Source organism: Ptychodera flava, chromosome 13, assembly GCF_041260155.1.
Source record: "Ptychodera flava strain L36383 chromosome 13, AS_Pfla_20210202, whole genome shotgun sequence".
NCBI classification, from domain to species: Eukaryota; Metazoa; Hemichordata; class Enteropneusta; family Ptychoderidae; genus Ptychodera; species Ptychodera flava.
In genome coordinates, this window is record NC_091940.1 from 33,783,026 (window position 1) to 33,807,022 (window position 23,997).

General features: G+C 38.3%; 1 protein-coding gene across 1 annotated transcript in view; it reads left to right on the top strand.

Moving 5' to 3' along the window:
* The window catches only part of LOC139148228 (uncharacterized), a 27,312-nt gene extending 11,530 nt beyond the window's left edge, over positions 1-15,782 (top strand). Inside the window, exons 2-4 of the mRNA XM_070719541.1 lie at positions 12,564-12,971; positions 13,634-13,765; positions 13,889-15,782. Coding sequence (XP_070575642.1) covers positions 12,564-12,971; positions 13,634-13,765; positions 13,889-14,280 — 932 coding nt within the window. The 3' untranslated portion in view covers positions 14,281-15,782. The remainder of the gene's footprint in view (positions 1-12,563; positions 12,972-13,633; positions 13,766-13,888) is intronic.
* The last annotated feature ends 8,215 nt before the right edge of the window (positions 15,783-23,997 follow it).

Here is a 23,997-nt window from a genome sequence, read left to right on the forward strand (position 1 = left end):
AACGACCGTAATTTACATGTCTACATAACTATGTCCTGCTAGGCAAATGTTAAGGTTCAAAATATTAACTCTCCTGTTGCAAGAAACGAGGAAGCCCCCGACAATGAACTTTACGTTCCTCGAGAATTGTCATTGTTTGAGGTATCATTAATCTCTGCAATGACGACTTCAGGGTGTGGGAATTAAAACCTCAATAGACTTTCAGGGACTCGCAAAATACCCATTAAATGTATGGAGATAAATTTCAGACGAAGTAATATGCTGTCTAGATACTAGAAAATTGTCTCACGTTTGTCCTATGCAAACATCCTGATTTATTTGAGTTGGTAGTCAGACCAATAAAATACTGTCTGCATAAATATGTGCACGGGCATCTCCCTTTTTTATCATTCTTCTGAGAAAGGTTTGCTCAGAATAAGAATTAGTAAAATGTGATAAACCGCAACCATCTCATTATGTTTGCCTGTTTCATTCCCCCTAGACGACGGGGCCGAGATAGTTTGCGGCCGACAACTTTGAGGGACAGGTCATTCTAATTACTATTTGAATTTAGCCTGTTATCAGCTATAGGATATTAGGAGTGGTTTGAATCGTTCGACCTCTACGGCAAAGATCAACAAAACCATCCGCGTTCACAGATTCTAGCACGGTTGGAACAAACTGAACGTCGTTTCGATTTCATCTTGAAGTCATTCAGTAAACGATGCACGCACCATAGCACTCCTAAAGTAAAACGTATTAAATGAACTATACATTCAGATACTTTGAGTGTAAATCTTCATTTGCGTGATCTGCCATTTACGAACACACAGAATATCATGTCTCAAAATGTATCGCCAACACAAATATATTATCCCTTCCATGAATAACTTTGCGAAACGTGTAAAATTTTCATCCTTAAAGCAACAACTTACCTAGTACCTACAACTCATCCAACTTTTCACCTACCTATCTACTTAGCGATCGACCGACGACCTACCTACCTACCCGTACCTACGTATCTACTTACCTACCTACCAACCTACCTACCCGTACCTACCTACCTACCCACCTAGCTACCTACGTAATAGTACCCATACCTACCTTCCCGTATCTACCTATGCCCACCCTTCCACTGCAACCCACCAACCACTCCCTGACATTTTCAAGGGAATAATTCCATTATCGTTTTCCAGTTGTGTATGACAACGTAATAGATCACCGCATTTAGGGCCTTATAGTATAATACGTAATATTTGTTTCATGACGGAGGTTAGAGATTAATTCTGACCGTTTATGTTGCAGTATATATTTGTCTGTATTACTTAAATATTGCTTATTTGTAGCTTTTCAGGGAACGAAGATTAAATCTCGCAAGCTACTACAAACGTCAGAATCACTTTAGGTCCTACGATCAATTGTGAGGAATCGTATTTTCCCTTTTCAATAAATTCATCGTTGACATTTGGAAGGCTAACTCAACACAGGAAAATTATTCGCATTAAAATCAAAGTATCCATCTTAACCCCTTTTAAAACGACATAAAAGGTAATGCTACCACTAAGTACTTTTTCTTTCTCTTCCTTGGCTCGGCGATGAATTTTGATCGTAAAACTGCTATTTTCTGATCTAGGAGAGCAGCAGCATCATCCCTGGGAAAATTTGATACGTGCAAAACTTCTCTCCCTCGGGCTTTCTCAGATCGAAGGACATCATGACGTATTTTGTTTACTTCTCTGTAACTCAACTCCGGCCTTTAGCGATAGTTTCCCCGAAAGGAATTATACTTCCATGGCAAGATTAAACCCACGGAATTCCATCCCTTGTCTTTCCGTCGTTTGCTCTACTATAGAGAATTTTGACTCTCCAAAAAGTAAGAGTGATTATTTACAATGATGATTTGTCCATTGAAACGGTCGATTTTCAATTGATTATTCGAGTATGGGATTGGTACAATTTTTTTCTGTGCAGAGTATCTAAAGACGTTTTAATGTATGGATTTTGCTGTGTTTTTCATTCATACTACTATGGTTGGTGTCTGTCTCCTTCCGGGACAGACGATCTCTTTATTGTTGCCCAAAAAGTGAGAATGTAAGACGGAGACTTTTGCTGAAACTAAAGAAACTTTTAACCATTCCCTCTCACAATCAAATGGAAAAATCAGGTTGACCCGGCCAAATTTGTCACTAGACAAACAAATTATCCAATACTTAACGACACCTGAAATTCAAAATGGCCACCACCCCCTGTATTAGCTCTATAAGGAAAAATTAAATTTTTAATTTCAAAAATATAAGCACGTGAAAACTTTATTGTCTTCGTGAGATTTGAAATGATTGCCCACAAGTGGTAGACCAAAGGAGTATTGTAAAAGCTTGAGAGTCCGAATATCTGTCCCCAAGGCCCATTCTACCTGAGTTAAACAGCTCTAGGACAACCATCTTGATAATAGTCGCGCCAGCGGCTTACTGACTACGCATGCGCTTATTCATAATATACTATGCGAGTAACCGGAAGTGTACCCTTCTTTCATGGGCGCCGCCATGTTTTGTTTTTTTTGAGTACTCGTAAATAAACAAATACGAAACAAATTACAATTATATAACATGCCATTTATAAAATATACCTCTTTTATTAGCCAGTAAATGTTATTATGCACCTTGTCGCCGATACAAAATATCGTTTATGTAGATAAAGGGAGAAAACTGTCGTGCATATGAACGGGGGCATACGCAAAGAATGCTGGGATTTAATTTTAGAAAAGCGCCCCCTGTGTCAATAATTAGATTCAAAAATTGCCAGTTTTTAGACGGAACGCTGTAGTTTTCAGCACGAGGGACCGTGTTTTCAGCTTGCAAGTGGAAGGTGGGCAGTGCGGTTACCATTGCAATGATAATGATTGCATAATACGTCCCTTGTTTAACGCAATAGGCTGTTATCATTGTACAAATTGCCAATTTTTGTCCAAAATTTTTACACGTTACAGAAAATCTATACCTGCTCTGCTGCAGGGTTTGACGTCGTGTACGTACGTGAACTGCTTTCATCAGAGGGAAACTGGGCATAGTTGTCATATAAACGTTTATGAAGTAACAATTAATTACATTTTATCATGAATCAATACAAATAACATTGCCAATCTTAACCCCTGGCGCGACACCAAGGGCTGAGCCCTATATAATATTATTAAGATTGACAATTCCGCAGCCAAGGTGACGTTGCTCTAACAATTTGCTTTTCCCCGCAATGGCAAAATAACAATCTTATTTGATATAACGAAACGTTGTAACGTACGGTAGTTGGTTGGCCTATGAAGGTCGAAGTTAGCCCAAAGACTGGAAAGCCTCCACTCTCGCTCCTGGGTGAACGAGTAGATTGAGTGATATTTGAACAGGTAAAACCCCCGTCTGAGAAATAAAGACGGCGTTAATAGCGCTGTGTTTATACTTTCCCATCCGTGTTAAATTTGTTTGTTTCTGTTGTTTACTCATCTGATTGGATTCCCCGGAAACGTGCTTCGAATTCAACCATCCACCCATTTATCTTCATTTTCGTAGAATACGAATTTTACGCTTCACTGTATCGTGGCGCGGCCTTGTATTCTCTCAGCTAGACGATACATGTCGGAAATATGATAGCTGCCCTTTTGTATGGAGAAACGAGTGACCGGGGAGTACAGAAAGCTAAACCCAACGCACGCATATCATCCATTTTCGCCATCTTCGATAGATTCAAATATATCTACGCATGCGCTAATTGTGTTGTAAGAAACCGAGGCATCGTTGAGCAGTTAAGCAATTATTACACTGTTATTCTCACATTTTCACATGGGAAATTCCACTGAATCTTACACGTTAAACGCTCACAATGACTAAATGGCTTGATTGCTTAAATTGTGTTTGGAAATTAACATTCACGTGATCTGCTTTAATCTCTTAGAGGCGAGTCCTCTTAGGTGTCAATTTGAATGATGGTTTGTGTGCCTGAATACAAACAATTTAAGGAACCTACAAGTGTCGTCCGCTGTCCTTGTAAACATGCAACGTGATTTGTGTGATCTGTAGGGAAATTTTCGCTGCAATCTCTTTTAAGGCTTAATTTTTCAAAATCTTCAAGTTGACTTAGCTGAAGAAGAACTTCAAATACATTTTCATACTTGTTTGAAAAAAGAAAGTGATTCTCTTTCATTATTGATTATTTCTATTGCTACATTTTCTCTTCATAAGATTTGATTGCTATGGTAACACATACGGAATATTCCAATGTTCTTTCGATTATGCTGTCAAACGACAAAAACTCTTCCGCTCGAAATATTTTTCAGATCCCGATCTCACCACATTGATTTGGTTAACATAACAGATTGGTTTGCAAGACACACATGGATTATGTAAAACACTTCAACGACTGATTTTGCTTAACCAAGATACTGTCTGTAGACTTCAAGAGATCGTTTATCACTCGCGATGCTTAAGTGGTTATGAATCTTCTTATTGGCCTTTCGTAAATTTAGAGAGACAACAAGAAGCTGTGCAAAACAGAGTGCGCCTTCACGGCACAGAGCAATTTCAATAAATGCATAGATAGAATGCAAGAGAATTGATACATGGCCAGATAGTAATGTTCTAACATTACATTTATCATATATAGACCAAAATTTTCACATCCATCCATCCATCCACCCGCCCACCCATCCTTCCATCCATCCATCCATCCATCCATTACTCCAGCCATCAATCTATTCATCCATCCATCCATTACTCCATCCAGCCATCCATCCATCCATCCATCCATCCATCCATCCATCCATCCATCCATCCATACATACATACATACATACATACATACATACATACATACATGCATGCATGCATGCATGCATGCATACATACATACATACATACATACATACATACATACATACATACATACATACATACATACATACATACATACATACATACATACATACATACATACATACATACATACATACATACATACATACATACATACATACATACAGACAGACAGACATACAGACATACAGACATACATACAATAAAGGTAACACTTTATTCAAGTTATGTGGTTATTTATCTAATCTGTTGTCCAACAATATTTTTGAATATATTTTATTGACATAGAAATATTCCTCATTTGCACAAATCCAATTTGACCGCCATAGCGTTTCACTCATTCTATGTATTTCATTTGAAAAATAACGTCATTTAACCTTCAACAAAAAACACTAAAGATATGTTTTCATTCTGTATTTTAAGAAAGTCCGAGAATGACAAACTAAAAGTCATACAAATCTGAGAGGTGAAACAGTGCATAACTTGCATCGATGTAAAAGCGGGTAATGGGGACAAAATTGTCGCTGGTGAAAGATGTCTGAATAATGTACAGAGGAGTTTAACATTTTATGCAAGCAATCTGATTATTTATCGCATTTGTGGTATAAGCAATGGTTTTTGATAAGCTTATATCATAGAAGATTTCTTATTTACAAAAATCCAAAGTGCCCGTCATACCACATCACTTTTCCCTTATTTGACCTACATAGGAATATAAAAACTGTATCTACAACCAAGAGCATTATAACTATTTCTTCAAGATATATTTATCAGGGCTCAGGAAGTGCATCAGACACCTAATTTACACAAATGCACAATACACTGTCTTACGTTGTTTGCAAAAAGAGCACACTGTTTTGACATGCTCAGTTACTATGTGAGTGGATGCGCCAGTCGACAGATCCGTGATAGCCTTCCCTTTTCTCTCCGGACAGTAATCCGATTCTTTCTCGGTCACGAAGGAAAGTCTCGCAGATCTAGAAACGATTAACTATTTATGATTTCACTGTAGCTGGAGTATATGAAACCTTTGAATAACACTCTCGAAACGAAACGGTTTTCTGCTATCACTTTCATCTTGGCGCGGCGTGACCTTTCTTCTTAGCATCTCGCATGCGTAGTAGCGTGATCTCTTAAGACTCGAAGATACGCGAAGATCTCACAATTTCCGCCCGAAGCGAAGGGAAAACTAAGAATCTTCAGCCGCTTATATCTTTATGCGATTGGTTCTTGTTTAACTTGTAACGGTTACAATTACTCTAATACCTTGCCGATAATACGTCGGGAGAGATTGAAAATCTTCTCACGATTTCAAACTTGTCGTGAAAACCCAATTCCTAGTAATCCGCCATGTTCCTTTGTGAAAGTAGATTACAAGACGAATATTAATCATTTTTGTGCTGCCTACCCTTTTCGTCGGTTTAAATATGAAATATTAGATACACTGCAGCTTACTGTCTTCTCGCAAAACTCTACTTTCCACTGCAGGTTATCATGATTCACGGTACAGTTTTAATCATACATCATTTGCAAAACAGCAAATGTACAGGGAATGCAATGTACACAGAGACCTCAATGGAAGGCGGCAAGAGTCCCTGGGAAAATTTATTGTAAAATATGTTATAAGCCGCGGCTAGAATATCAATTGACTGGGTTTCGGCTTCTCCGCGTCGTGTCAAGCGCATCGAAATCTTAACCTCCTACAGGTTATGCCGTGTTTGACATAAAAAGTGATCAATTTTGTTTGAGAAAAATTGTCGTTGGCATGTATGTTGCTTATTTGCATATTGCTCTGGAGGACGGTTGCTGTCGATTTAGAAGAAAAAAGAATTACGTGATAAAAATCCGGAACAAAATTGTTATATCATACAATCATCGGAAGAAGTTGAATGGAACTGAAGTTTGTATGTTGGCTGTAACTTAATCAAGCCTTACTTAGCCACAACCTCCAGTATGTGCGTGACTTTTTTGAGAATCTTGGATTATCGATTATCCAATTCAGACTCTCTTATTAGTGATGAAAGTCAGCACTAGTGGGCGCATCATGTTGAAAACTGCAAACTCAATGTGGTTTGATAACACTTAAGTATATTAAATTGTGATCCTACTTGCAGATATGCCGCAGGTATCTCGCTGTTTTCAGTTCGTTTGTCAGGCTGCCGCACATTGTCTGTTCTTGTCAACATTTTGTCTGAATAATTAAAACAAAGATGAAATCATAATGTAGTATCAACATCATTTCGCGAAGTATCGTGATTTTAAGCACAATGTTTGCCCGCCAATTTGTCGCCCAAAAAGTGAAAAAGAAACCGCACGTGCATGATGATTCCATTTGTAATAGGAGCTATCGGTTTACAAGAAACTGCCAAGGTGGACGTAACTCCCAGTTACAATCAGAGATTACTAGTAAAGTAGAGAAGTTATATCCTTGCTGGCTCTGAATTATATATACGCATCCTTATTTTTTGAATTTATCTTATCCGGTGCCAATCATTGCAGCCAGGAAGAGATTTAATAGCTCTAAAGGATTATTTGTCCTTTTGTCTTGAAACGAGTCTCAACTGCACGGTACCCTATCATTCATCTGATTGGACCTCGATCCCTGTATGTGACCTTCAGGACTTAAAGTTTCAGGCAACTTTTACCAATGCAAACTCCTTTAATACAAAAGCAACAACCCACAAAAATAAACACAAAAGGGCACAATACAGCTTTTCGCGCTACCTTCAAAAGCCGTTTGTTACCCGAGTTCGTTTACAACGAGAATGCACCTCCAGGACTTATTAAAATTTAAATTGCTATGCTTTTCCGGTTTTGGAGTTTATTTGTTTTTTTAAGTCTGAGGAGTGGATATAATTTTCGCCGTTTCGATTTCATGAAATTCAAAAATTTATGATTTACCAGCAAAATCTACGATAGACCTTAGAAAACTCTATAGGGGCTATGAATCTGTACAGGATATAGCGGCCATTATGAATTACAAATATTGGTAAATTTTTGGTAATATTTCTATTCTAAAACTTTGCACGTTGAATTCTCATGAAGATGAGAGCAAAGGCTTACAATCTTCTGTTTCCAGGCACATATTACCTTTAAAGGCCAGTGTTTGAGTCAGACTGTCTTGCAAGGAAATCTTCTCATCAGATTACAATTTCAACGGAAAATAAAAGGCTCTGACACTCCATAATCCTCTGACAGACTAGAACAAACTTGATCCCGGGGATCAAGTCCCTGGCCTTTAACGTAAAATATTCCAGCAGCGAGAAACGTCACATAACGTCAGTCCGTCATGACAGGTTATGTATAGTCACAGCGAAATAATACTCAAAAATCACATAACACTACTAGAGCAAGTAGTCATTTAGATATGCGCACAGTACATATTGAGTTGAATTTCATCTGAGACAGATTTTTCGAATCAACCAATTATCATTAAATTAATTTAAGCACGTATAGTCAACGAAAAATCACATCCTCGCCTCATCATTCAATGATGAAGATGCATTTTCACACGATGCTGAAAAGATTTCATTATCTTTCGGACAGCGAGTGAAAGAAATTTGATTGAAAACAAATTTCCCTTTGACTGACGTCCCTTTGACAGTCTATTATCTTTTAACTTTGGTGCCGAAGAAAACGGATTGCGTTGGGGAAAACGAATTTTCTTTTGATTGACCTTTTCGATAGTTTACAAATGATTACGTCTTTTCAAGTGATATTTCCTACAACTTTAATTCGCTGACGTCAATTTATAAACATGGCAATATATTTACAATAATTTTCAGGATAATAAGACGTCACCTTTGGGATCTTTGGAATCGAACTGTGTCGATTAATGTCTGCAAAGGTTATAGACTTGATTTTGCGTCGTCTGTAAACAACTGAAATTTGTCTTTTCATATAGAAACCGATTAGTACCTTCATATTAAATAATAGTATGGGAAACATTTTCTCCCATACCTTGGCAGCAAGTTTGAGTTCAAGAAAGTCCACTTTTCCCATAAATTGGAAGTTTATTTCATTCACATACTGAATAGAAACAGTCATGTCCGTATAGACTTGTTGTATATTCAAACTAGGCCAAAAGTCCCAATATGCCCCATATAGCCATATTACGGCGCACTGATGTTGAACGTTTTACCATGTAAGATTTTATTACATTGAGTACAGATGTTCTCAGCACACAGGAATATTATCTCATTCCGAAGGGACTGTATTCAATGTGGCGCTCAAAGATAGTATGGATTAAATGAATTACAAATGACATATGAGACAGACCATGACTTCGCAAGCAATATTTTTTGTCACAGTATAATAAATTTGAATCATTGCCTTTTGACACAGTTTGCTGATTTTGATAAGTGCTTTAAAACAATGTTTTACTTTCACTAAAAATAAATTAAGCGGCAAAACCCATGCACTGAGTCAAAGTGAATGTTAAATTGTACTGATATCTATTTTGGTTTACAGTTCGAATTTTCATTATGACGTTATTCACATCTCTATGACACTGTCTGCATGTGATTTATATATATATTATATTATATATATATATATATATATATATATATATATATATATATATATATATATATATATATATATATATATATATATATATATATATATATATGTATAAACATGTATATGTACATATTTACTTATATATGTATGTGTGCACATATGTATCTATGTATGTATCTATATATCAAAGTTTACAGATGCCCTTCAGCGGAGAGAGAGAGAGAGAGAGAGAGAGAGAGAGAGAGAGAGAGAGAGAGAGAGAGAGAGATCCCTATAGGCGACCCGTGAGTATTTCGCCTTCAAATCTGCGTTTACTTTATGATCGATGAACAGTTAAACCGCGAAGGTGGCATGTGATATGCAATGCGAATACGTTCATAACCACGTCACAAAGCGTATCACTGTTTTCTGTGCTGTTGCGAGACTTTACTTCGACATCCCCTCTTACATTACATCCTTAGGATCAGGATATCATTAGATAATTAAGGGCAACAACTTTTATCGTGTAGTCAGGAAAAAGATGTCTGATTCTGTATATCTTGCCTTATTCTCGCGTTTATTATGGAAACTGATCTGTTGTCACAGTGTCTCTATATCTCGAACATGATAAACCTGCCTCCTTTTTACGGCTTGTGATGTGGAGAAAAAAAGTAAACATCTGTTAATAGTCAAATATGAGTTCAAAAGTAATGTCGATATATTATATATTAAATGTCGAGTATGAATCCGCTACATTGTACCCTGATGAGCTTTGCACTTTAAAAGAGAATATAGTTACTCATTTGCATACATGTTTTTGTGTCTGCTAGATATGATGTCGACAGTATCTCTGTATCTGTATTGCCTTCCAACCCTGAAGATATCGTTTTCAGTATGTTTAAAGATGCCGGGCACCAGAAGTCCTCATCAATTTATACACGATTGATCAAACGATTGTCGAACGAAAGTTAACTCTCCCTTTCAGGACGACATTGAAATCAGTTAAGAAAGCGTTAGCGTCGCTATTCTACATATGTAAATATCATAGGAGTATCTTTTGTCAAGAAATGTATCATATAATGCCCCATTAAAATATAATGTCAAATGGATGAATCTGTTAAATTGTTTGCTGACAAGAAAAAGCATTCATTCTGCTCTGGATTTCATACCGAGAAATGTCAAATTAATAATCTCTTTTCGATACCTGGTATACTACATCCATACTCCCAACGTAATATACAGGCAAGATTTGAATTTTAGAGACAGGCACACAAACATGATTTACGTCACAACTTGCGGCATCGAAACAAGCCATTAATTACATTGAAGTCCGCAGCCGTCTTCTATTCGTCAACTCTCTATAATCTGTAACTTTTGTTTAATATAACGGTATGTTTGATCTATTTGTTCAAATTGGGTTTTTGTTCCAGTCCTATAAAAAATGTCGCAATGGTGCCAAATGTTCCACTTAGAAGAAACTTGGGTTGAAACACACTACCACACCTGGTTGTTAGGTTCCAGGTGTGGTAGTGTGTTTCAACCCAAGTTTCTTCTATCTTCACCCCATTCCACGCTCCACTGGGGATCACCTGAATTCCTACAGTTTCTTATATATATATATATATATATATATATATATATATATATATATATATATATATATATATATATATATATATATATATATATATATATATATATATATACATATATAGTTGTACAGCTTTTGTCCCTTCAACTGTCGAGGGCAAAAACCAAAATACGTGAGAGAGAGAGAGAGAGAGAGAGAGAGAGAGAGAGAGAGAGAGAGAGAGAGAGAGGGGGGCATTATGAGCACAGGAGTTTAATATGATACAAGAAAAAATACAACACCACATATAGGATAGATTTTACAGGCTAAAGAAAGAAGCAAATAAAAAGAATCGTCTGGTTACTCAAACCACCCTCCTTCTTTGGCGCGGTAAGTTTGGCCACGGCTGGCATTTTTTCTAACACGAAAACGTCTGCTGCAGTCATGCTTTGCACATTGACATTTCATTTTATTGCGATCACATGACTGAAAAAAAACACGATAATTTATCGAGCAGAAGTAGATAATCCAATCAGCCAGAACGAATTAAGCAGCGAACGTTTAACCTCCTTGCTGTAAAGTTTATTTAGGAGGGAACATTTATTGCATACACACTTGAGGATATAAATATCCCTGAGTTAGTTATCACATAGATTTCCCTCAAAACATGTGAGAAACGAGGAAATGTGTGAATACTGGGCAACGGCAACTAATTTCATTACAGGGCGTTTTTCAATTTAATGTGCTAACGTTTCATGTAACGCATTTGATGTTCTTCTGAAATCTAAAATCGGCAGGAGACTCGGTCGTCTAGAAAATGGCGCCATTCATCTGACCTCCACTCCAACTGAACCGTACCTCGTTCTGCGAGAACCGGCTTTACGAGGTTTTCTCATAACTTTGTTCAGTGACATTCTTCGTTACATCCACAGCCTCAGATATTGCACGATATAGGTCGACATGTTTCCTTATCGCTTACCGTTTCTAACCTCTCGACATCATTGCCCGTGGTAGGGATTGTAAATATTCCAAAGTGGGTTTAAAAACATTAAGGATATATGTATGCCCCGGTACAAGATTGTTGGAGCAGGCTTTTAAGATATTAATCCTTTATGAAATATGCATTAAAACAAGGTTTTTTAAATAAAAATACAGATTTGGAGGACATAGTAGATTTTTATGCGTTTGACGTCATTCACAGGTGAACTATCTCTAGTCAGTAATTGGTACAAACATATGACGTCATGATAGAGAGGGGATGCGGTCACGCTATTTCTAAACAAGAAATTACTCTTTCATCATAAAAAGAAACAATTATAAGCTTAAAAATAAAACAAGTATCTATTCTCCTTCCTTAACGTATGTTAAAATCTACGAAGTCTCAACCTCGCCAACGTATTGCATTGTGTACAGAAGACAATGTTTGTGTTGACAAATGAATTCCCGTCCGGACTAAAATCCAATTGTCACGATAATAAGACATTACACAGATACACGTTGTACAACCGCACATTATGATAACTTTGAACAATGAACATTTCGACATCTTTGTTATGTAGTGCAAGAGATGTACTTTTATTTTGTAGCAAAAAACCAGAAAGTACCGCAAACGTAATTGGTAACGAAGCTTTGATTTTTTCCTCTTGTACATACAGTGCGTTTAGAGGACGAGTGCAATCAAGAACCGAAAATTATCGACAGCATCGAGGGCGAGATCCGATTCAGGCTTGACAGAGGTCAAACGGTACACTGTATTGCTACTGTGGCGGTTCCGTCGCGAATGCACTTGTCTCTGACGTTCACCGAGTTCAACCTGCACGCCTCCAACCCAGCCATGTGCGACGACACCTGGCTTATGATCTACGACGGCCCACTTGCGATCGGCGGCAAGGAGATGACACAACACCCTGGAGTGTGCGGTGACGACAACGACGGCACGACATTGCCGTCAAGCCTATACACATCGGAAAACTCATTTACAGTGTGGCTTGGTCGTACCACCAGAAAGGACAGGGGCTTCATGGAATTTCGTATATCCTATGTTGTATTCCAGAAATATTTTGGTAATGACTTGAATTACAACAATACAGCAGCAGCAGCAGCAACAACAACAACAACAACAACAACTACAACAACAATAATAATGATAATGATAATAATGATAATAATAAATATAAAAATCCTAATCCTCGTTATTTCACCATTATTGCTGTTATTATTATTTATCTATACAAATAACATTTTGATATATTTACACACATTATATAAATATTATATAATTTTATATATATATATATATATATATATATATATATATATATATATATATATATATATATATATATATGAATGATACCACAAATTACTTCAAAGTACAAAGTTATTCTATCTCCTTATGCAGGTAGCAATCATCAGACTACGTATACCCTCAGGATATATGCCTTTGCGACGTACCATTGTACCATAATTCTAGGGGGTGTTGAAATTCGATAAATAATATGTTAGATACTATAATATTTGTTGAAATCAACCAAGTTTCTTCTATCTGCACTCCACTCCGCGCTCCAATGAGGATCACCCGGTTTTGTACAGTTTCGTTTTATATTTATAGAGAGATCATTTATAATAGTGCGTAACTGGATGGACAAATACATTGATAGATAGTAGATAAATATGTAGAAAAATTAGACTCTTTATGACTTTTGCATTTTCCTTTTCCTTTCAGATGGCGACTGTTTTCAATGTGAAAATACAAGTTTAGGTATGTGCATCGACAGTTCGCTGAAGTGCGACCGTCGATACGTGCACTGCCCCGATGGTAGCGATGAAGATCTGCGCATGTGCTTTTATCAAACAGGTGCGTTTCCTTAAAGCTTCGCTGTATGTGCAAACGTACACACACTATTGTATGTTACATTATTTTATATCTTCCGAGTCATGTCTGCCATTAAAAAGTCAAAATCTTACATCTTTGTTTCAGAAGAGTTAGCAAAAGAAGACACTGGCTTTGTTGTGGCACTGAGGACGGTGGATATCGTCGGTATAACTGCCGGTGCGGTAGTCTTCCTTGTGGCCATGATTGTAATTATAACATGTTTTTGTCGAAGCAGTTCCGTTGACGTCACCAACAGGCCGTCTAATCCTTGTAGAGGGCTCTCCGACATCAATCACGGCAATCCAATTGGAAGACTTGTGTGCGAAACAACGCCATGCATGTCACGCGCAGCGGTGGACACAGCCGGGATCGAAAGGTCGCCCGATAGGTTTGTTTATCAAAAACACTGCAGACGTTCGTATAATCCGTCGATGATGACCGTATCGCAGGCACGGAGGTATCAACTCCCGCCGCACTGTCGGACTCAGTCTTGTTGAGATGAAAACGAAGGCTAGAACTAAAAGCAGAGTAAAGCGTCAAATGTTACGACACTAGCAACAGACTATAGCAAAGACATATCAACAACCTGGTATGTTTACTGATGAATGCACAAATCGATTCTGAAAGCAGCTGGTCTTTGCATCAACGTACATATGGTGAATTTTCTCCCAGTATTTTCCAGCGATCCCTTATCGACCTGGCTCAGAAAAGGAAACACATTTCACTTCACGCTGCAAGTCGTACAGCTGCCTTCAAGTGATTAATGACACAAAGTAAAATTAACAGCTAATTTTTGACGGGTTTCCTCCGCTACCGCCCTGTTCGGTACTAGAAAGGAAAACGTCCCATATGTATGACGTCAGTTGAGTACTCTTTCGGTCAATCTATATTTAATGAATTGATACCTTAGGCGAAGCACTTTACAAAGTGCGACAATAAGAACTCTGAAAAAATTAATCGGAAACAAGCGTTCCATTCGAGTATGTACACAAAGGAAATATCTGAAGTTCAAGAGCTGATAAAACTCTTGAACCCTAAATGTAATTTGAGTCGGACGTTGATACAGCACTGGGCAGATGGGTACTGATGGCTGATGAGAATTTTTGTGGGACAGACCAGTTTAAAAGTAAATAATGAGAGTATTTAGTCCTTGCAAAAATGGACGACTACGACTCGAATGACGAAAGGAGGATTTAGGAACAAATATCCTCAGTTAATGCCGATGTGCCGTCACCCAGCTCACAGCGTCTGAGGGGACATAGTAAATTAAATCAGATCATAACGCTTTTTATCTGATATTGAACGCGTGAATGGCAAACACTGTTCAGTCACGTCCAAAATGGTCGAATTTTGTTTACGAGGGATTCCTTTAGATAATATTAAATAGGCACACTCTTAAAGCCTAACCCGGCATGAGAAAATTCTCCTTGACCGAGAACGACGACATTTAGAGTAGTTGCGGCAAAAATACAGGCCTGCTGGATGTTTTGCTGAGACGAGTCTAGTTTGGATAGTGTGATAGCCAAAACTTGGTATTTTTTTCTCAAGTTAACAATCGATAAAAAAATCAAAGCTGGTTAAAAAAGAGCCAGTACTTTGTTTTTTTTTATGTAAACTGCAAGCTCTTGTTCTAATACCTAAGGCATGCTAAAAGACTAACTATTTAGCTCCTCAACACAACATCTCTAAGTGTATCATTGTTTACATTTGGATTTAACTGTGGACCAGAATTCACTAGTTACAATAAGCATGCAGTCAGCAAAAGCATAGACTGAGTGAAAAACTGAGAACTGTGTATCTTAACATGCTTTAAGGAGTAGAACAAAACATGTGGTTGACTTATTAAAACTGGCCCTCTAAGGGATTTTTTTATGTTCCCGCTCGTATTTTTAACTCATGTACCTAAAAACAAGATCAACCTTAACAAGATTCTAACTTTCGCACCTGGCAAACACTATCACATCCAGATCGGATGCTAGACGCTTTAAAAAGGAAACAGAGACAGACTCTATATATATATATATATATATATATATATATATATATATATATATATATATATATATATATATATATATATATATATATATATATATATATATATATATATGAGACCGTTCAAATTACAAATTATTCGAGCCATTTTAACTTAAGTAGAAACTGTCATTGAGGTAATGTATTTGGTAAGGATGTGTCAACACGGCGGTTTGTCGGTGTCGAAACTACTGCCTTATGAGTGTATCTTAACGATCGTTTAAGCACCGGGCTTTTGAGTTGAATGTATAAGAGTAACATACCATGTGTCTTAAGAAACAAAATAATGTGCCTATATTTCATGTCTTTTTGTAATTTTCCTTAATTGCCAAGCCATACTTCTTTCTCTGTTGACTGAAAGCTCCACTCCGAGCGTATATGATTGTAAATAGATCATGATCAGAGAAATGACCGTCTGGCGTCACAGATTCGCATAATTTTGGCGACACCTTCATTCTTAATAATGCAAGAAACGCCTGCAGAGGTAAATCTTTACACTGGGCGAAATTGACTGTAAATATGAAATCGAATTTCCAGGTAATTAGTAATTAGTCGACGTGATTGCAAGCCATAATTGAGGTATGCTAAAACGATAAATATGACAGTATAATAATGGTAGTGGGGTAAGTATGAATGATGCTCTTGCTATACTTATTGTAATGTATACGTGATAGTTTCTTGCATCGACAATATTTTACATCAGGCTTTAACAAAGAACGCGTACATTGAACATATGTATGTACGTACATACGTAAGTATGTACGTACGTACGTAAGTATGTACGTACGTACGTACGTACGTACGTACGTACGTATGTATGTACGTATGTACGTATGTACGTATGTATGTATGTATGTATGTATGTATGTATGTATGTATGTATGTATGTATGTATGTATGTATGTATGTATGTATGTCCTCTTGTGAGTTCATCAATGAAGTGAGGACGGTAAGCTCACCATGACAGCTAGATTGATAGTAAATCTACCTTTACATAGGTACTGTTATCATAGACTGCTTGCGACATGGGTGGCGAAGATCATGTTGTGGCTCCTTCCTAAATGCACCAATTCGCCAATGTCAAATTTGTTTGTGTCTATATATTGTACGGTCATTAAATCTCACAATTCTATTTTAATAAAATTGCATGGAAAATATTCTTCCTTGTTGCCTAAGTTGTGATTACAGTTATTTTTTTCAGTAGCGGTATGGGTATTTTATTTTTATACTAATGATAGCTATTTCAAACATCAAGCCATAAAACATACGTGATTCGGTGAATGTCTGTCTACCTCGTCATGTGGAAGCTTTGCAGTGAAACCAAAAGAGTTGACCGCGCTGCGTGTATAGCCCATAAAACTTAACGAACGCACAGTGTGTTTAGGGGAGAGAGAGAGAGAGAGAGAGAGAGAGAGAGAGAGAGAGAGAGAGAGAGAGAGAGAGAGAGAGAGAGAGATGTACGCAGGCACGTTTGTCTATAAATTACAGTTATTATTCCGGCTATGCAGAATACAGTAGATACGGCTCTTTATTAAAACTGATAAATCTCAACAAGAATACCAGGAAGTATGGGGCCTTGAAAATTAAAAGACGCACACGTTAAACGCAATTTCTGTGTAGGGGTGTTGGGAGGGTTGGCTGTATTTCGATTACCGTGCGCAAAAATCGCACCAAATGTAAGAAAGCACAAAGACAAAGAAGGACATACAATTAAACGGCAGACACTGTGTTAGAAAAAGGAAAGAGTTGCAGATATGATCTTATTCGCCAAATTAAAAAGATTCGATCGGTGTGTTACCGCATTGTTACAATTTGATGCAATTTTATAGCGACGGTACTTATAAATGTAGGCATGCTGATACAGAATGAGGCTAGGTTGGATTTTTGCACTTCCGAACTTTCGTTTAGGAGATGAGGGGAGGGCTTAGGGCAAACACAATTAGTTGCGTTAGAGTGCACATGTCTAAATTATCAACGGCCCTAAAGGTTATTTAAGTTTTTCACGAATGTTGCTACCTTTGAATACTCGATGTAAAGTCTTTGACAGCGCATGTCGGGGAGATGACAGTAGATTCTGATTCAAGTGGTGTAAGTACTTCTAGAATATTGTGATAAAGATTCCGTCCACGTCGCTAACGGATGAAACCAGTGTTATTGTAGTATTTCCGATCTTAAAGCTACTGGCGGGAACAGTGTGTCCTGGCGACTATCTATTACCGGCAACGAGAGCCTCGGCCTTAGCCTTGTCATCGAGTCGGAGTTTATTTCGGGTTGTCTATTACTCGACGTAATTGCTTGAGAGCATGTCTCTATGGAAGACAAGGATATTACAGGAGCACTACGGCGAGAAAATGATCGAGAGAGATTGGGTAACACTGGTTACAGTTTGTCGGCTCTGTTTACAGAGGTTGTGTTTATATTTATCAAAGTTTCTCACAAAGCGAAGTTGACTGTAAGCTAGATGAAGCTAACGCACTATGGCACTCTGGTCAGAAATACATTGGTTCTTATTAGTGCCACATTTGATTTTCATCGAATCACACAGATTAGTGTGCCCAGCGTTTCTCCGACATGCAATCTAAAATAATCCACTACAGTATCAGTGGACAAGACTTGTCAATGGAGAATTATCTCAATCGATTTAATCCAGATTAACTTGATTGTGTTCCATCCACTCCGGAAAGGTATATGGTTGATACAATTAACATGTAATGGGGGGGGGGGGGGGGAGAGCGATTTGAACTGGTGCAGCTGTGTACATCGATTGTTACAATTGTCGGACAATCTTGAATCCATAACAAGCTGTCTAAGTTTTCTCACAGTCATATGAGTGAATTGAGTCTTTCATCGATCCATTTTTACCGTCGATTGAGAAAAATTACAGTAATAATCTTCATCCAAATGCATCGATTCTCAACTTGTTCGATAGACCTACCGATAACCACATGATGTGAAGAAGTGACAACCATGAGGTCACTGTTTCATTGGCGGGATAAACGTTCCACTTCACAAGAGTGGACGGTTTTATCGAGAGCGAAAGATGCTATTAACTGATTAAACAGAATGTCTCTGAAGTATGGTTTATACAGAGTTCGATGTCAGCTTTCTCCAAATATCTCTCATATTCAAAATATGACCCGACAAGGAACAGTACATTGTGCGTTAAAGTGAAAGAAGAAAATAACACTGAAGATCATAGACGATGGTATATGCTCGGAATTAATTGAAAACATGTCATTCCTCGTTCAACGTTGGTTTGAGAACGCCGCGAGAGGGCTCCCCTAGCATCTTAGCACTATTTATCAACATATTACGCTTCCATTCTCTCGTCGTTCCCGTCTCTCAAATATATATAAGCTTAGTTTTACCCGCCGGCTCTTACGTAATGTACAATTTTAGGCCGATAAACATTGATGATGACTCAAGATTGGTTAATTAGCATACTTTAATACACTTTGCATAAATATGAACAACTACAGAAGGAATTGAGCATTGGACGTTTTTAAAAAGGGAAAAATCTACAATTTTCGGCAAAATCTTAACCAAATGTCTGTTATAGTTTACCATTAAAGTTAATTGGTCATCATGCGAAATTTAGATCTTTGAGAATAGTGAACCGATGTTTGAAATCCAAAATGGCTGCCGCACTCGTTGTTGACCCTGGATGGAAAATTGACTTTTCAATTTTCACCAAACAAAATGGTGAAAACTCTATTCACTCACACTCTAAATGCCTCGACAAAAGCACCCCGGGCAAGCACCAAAAAGAGAGGCGTTAAATTAGGAGTTCACGAAATAAACTTACCATCTCGAAAATCAATGCTAGCTTTTTTGATGTCATGGAAAAGTGTTGCTTTTTTAACCTGATAACTGCTGGGTAAACAGTTCAGACAAACGCAAGCCAAAACCAGTTATTAGTGTCAAGACTTACTTTATTAAGTTCATTCACGTAAACCAATAAACGAGCGCAGCGTTGTAGTATATGCGTTTCTACAGTTTAATCTCAGCGCACATGAGGCAGAAGGGGCAGGTATTCTGATCCCAAACATATCAATTAGAATACTTTGTCGACAACTTGCGTGGACTCATTTAAAGGCTTGTGGATTAAATAAGGTTTCCATCATCTTGCGAAAATCCAAATTTTTCCCACTTTTTTATTCCTCATTTTAAAAGAAAATGTTTTTTAAAATTAAAGTTTCCTCAAAGTTTAAGCAAATTTTCATTGTCAAGGGAGCATGCTTCCGTAAAACAGGAATACTAAAGATGAATCGTTCACCAAGACTATTTGCACTAATTCGAATAAAATCGTCATTCAGTCTTCTACAAATACTGTATTTTAATAGCGATATCTGAACTAAATATTGGTAGATTTTTAAGCTCAACATAAAATTCCTTGAAGTTTCCAAAAATGACGACTACTCGTGTGACACAATGATATGCTTCTTCTCGATACAAACTCTTTTGGAATGATGTTCCATTTTTACATATTATGCAGGTTTAGGATTGAATTAAAGATAAATGAGTCACATTTTCACAGTGAGAAATCATTCGAAAGAGAGGGTTCTGGAAAATTACAAGTACAAGACTGGTCGTTAAATCAAGAACACATGGAATGTACGATGTCTTTGTAACCATTGGCCCAAAACAATAAACGATTCATTCGATTTTCGATTTTAATTTCACTTTTCAATGTTACTGATTAATTCAATGACACCTCTTTTAAATGACTAGTTTTCGTTCACATACCCATCCGAGTTTTTCTCGGATTACAATGAAAATATCCTACGTCAGCGAGAAACAATTGGTACTTCTGCTGTACAGCGCAGCAGTCGTTGCTTTATCCGGAAACAAAGCTGTTGCCGACCGGAACACAGTTATTTGCTCTGCGTTGTCAATTGTGAGACAAAAGGACCTTCAAACGCTTAAAACATATTTATCCCCTGCAAACGCTGCCAGTGCTGGTCAAGGCCCCCACATCAATGGTAGTGATGCTGTGCCCTGGCCAGCTACAATAACGGCAAAATTAAGGAATACCCAACTCATGTCTTTGTGGTTGAAATGGGCCACCAAATCGGTGACCATTTAATGAGAAACTGTAACTGTAAAATACATCAAACAGGCCACTAATTGATGACACGCAAACATAGTACAAAACGTGTGACCTTACAATAACTTATCTACTTACACTTGTGATAAAATTAAAGTAACTGTTGTAAAGGTGAGATACATCAATCAGGTCACAAAATTGGTGACCAATAAACTGACACACAAACAAATTTCCTTACAATGATTAACATGCTCATAACTGTGAAATACATAAAGTGGGCCACAAAATGGGTGACCAATTAACAGTCTAACAAAGAATTCACCTACATAGGTAACTCATTTAATCTTGCCCCAATCTTGTGGGGCCCAAACACGCCACAAGACACACCTTGTGTCGGCACCACACGGAGAAAGTCCACGTCACTGCAGCCCCTGCGAACAGTGACTTGTCTTGATTGCTACGTTGACCCGTGCTGTGTTGAGAAACTGGCAAATGAACTGTGACTCATGCATGTTTCACAGATGTATGCCAAATTTATACTAGCACAGCACCAATGTCTAACTAGCAATAACTTAGCCATCCTACTTGTATACTGTGCTTGGCTACGCTACCACCTTCTGTTTTATTGCAGCAATAGAGGTAAAGCTGTAACAATTGTAAAGTCTGTAAATTACGTTCTGTAATATATCTACAAACGAGTCTTGTTGACCCCCTCTTCGTATTACTTCCTTGGGAAACGAGTCTGGTTGACCCCCCTCTTCTTATTTCTACCTTGGGAAACAAGGAACAAAACTCGCATTGAGAACCTGTATTTCCTACTGTGGCTATAAACACAAACCAAAGAGAGACTTGCTCTAAAAAACAGAGATTAAAAAACCCTTTTGGAGGGAAAAATTCTCTCTGAAAAAGCATAGTCAATCATATGGAATCACAATGCGTGGCATGCAAAGATAGCAAAAATAATTGTTAGCAATGTGAAATGGAATCTGCTAGTCTGGAGGAAGCGCATAGTGTGACCCTAAAAACTTCCTGTACTTCATAAACATATTTCTAAACAGCGTCCTCCCCACCCAACAAAGCATTACTTTCTCCTTATATGTTGTCACTTGAGGAACATTTTTAGGGACATCAGATAATAAGCGAGTACGGTTACCGTTGTTAAAGTTCAGATGAGGTCAGCTGCCGAAATGGCAGTCTTGCCTGGAGGACCGTCTCAGGGCAAAAGAGGATAGGACAAGCTTACACGATGACCTTTTGACCCCTGCCTCAGGTGGCGCTGTATGAACGTTTGCAGTAGTCCGGTTCCCTGACCAATTTTCCCCGGTAGAAGGCGTGGGGAAATATAGGTCAGGTACCGGGTAGCCATCTTGAACAGAATTTTGTTCAAGATGGCAGAGGTTAGTCACCTGCAGGCGGCAGAAGTTGCAACTGAAAAATGACCTGAGGGCAGCGCTGCCCTGAGGGCAGCTCAGAGTGGAGGAAACATGTGCACAACATTCAATGACGTCACTGATGAACTGTATATCTGCCCTGAGGACAGCTCAGATATATTGCTGCCCTCAGGGCAGATTGGCAGATAGGATAGGAAATGTATGTCTGCCCTGAGGACAGCTCAGATATATTGTTGCCCTCAGGGCAGATTGGTAGATGGGATAGCAAATGTGTGTCTGCCCTGAGGGCAGCTCAGATATATTGCTGCCCTCGGGGCAGATTGGTAGGTAGTATAGGAAATGTATGTCTGCCCTCAGGGCAGATTGATAGATATACAATTATGCAATACTTTCAGGATAGGAAATGTATGTCTGCCCTGAGGGCATATTGCTGCCCTCAGGGCAGCAATATATCTGAGCTGCCCTCAGGGCAGACATATTTATATATCCTATCCTTAAAGTGTAATCTACCAATCTGGACTGAGAGCAGCAATAAGTTTTGCATAGTGTACATCTACCAGTATCTGCCCTAAGGGTAGCAATATATTAGAGCTGCCCTTAGGGCAGATATACATTTCCTATCCTTAAAGTATTACAAAGTGTATATCTACCGATCTGCCCTGAGGGCAGCAATTTATTAGAGCTGCCCTTAGGGTAGACATACATTTCCTATCCTATCTGCCAATCTGCCCTGAGGGCAGCAATATCTGAGCTGCCCTCAGGGCAGGCATACAGTTCCTCAGTGACGTCATTGGATGTTGTGCACATGTCTACTCCCCTCTGAACTGCCCTAAGGGCAGCGCTGCCCTAAGGTCACTTTTCAGTTGCAACTTCTGCCGCCTGCGACAGAACATGCTACAACAAATATGGCTACTACCATGAAAACGCCGGTCAAAATTCGACTGGATCAGAATTATGTTCGAACACTGGTATCCGAACCAAAAACATTGGCACACGAGACGGGAAACATAAACTGAAAGGATTAATCAAGAAGTACGGGGAAATAGAGGTGATTGAAGGCTTGCTGTGATATCGCAACAGTACTTTTGGCGTGTATCGAACGCGCTAGGGTCATTGAGGTCGACTGTGGCGTGACCCCAATGACCCGAGCACGTTCGATACACGCCACAAGTACTGTTGCGATATCCCAGCTAATTGAAAGCAAACTTTGTTGGAACTGTGAACGACGATTGATTTCGATGGATAGAATGGTGTCCGAATTTCGTGAAAAATGCCAGGCATCATGTCGACGTTCTTAATGTATCAAGAGGTGTGCTAAATCACAGGTGCTAAATCATGGAGGTAAATAGTCTTTCTTTCTACCTCCACGGCTTTGTGGTAGAAACAAGAAGTTGGTGTCAAGTGAGCCTGAAAGTGCGAAACCCAAGAAAAGTTACAAGTGTTACTTTCATCCAATCACACCTTGTTTTATTTTAACCCAATAGCGTCCATGTTTACATTTTCCGGTACCTGACCCTATATTTCCTCACGCCCTCTACCGGGGAAATGGGTCAGGGAACCAGACTACGTTTGCAGGAGATAAAATTCCTTACTTATGTAACTTCTTTTATCACGAGAAATTTGGACATATGTATGAAAACAGCAAGTCTATTGTTGGCGAATTACTGTGTCAACTGGCATGTGGACAGAATTTTCAGCAACGTGAGCTAATGACATATCATACACATCGATAAAATTCACGC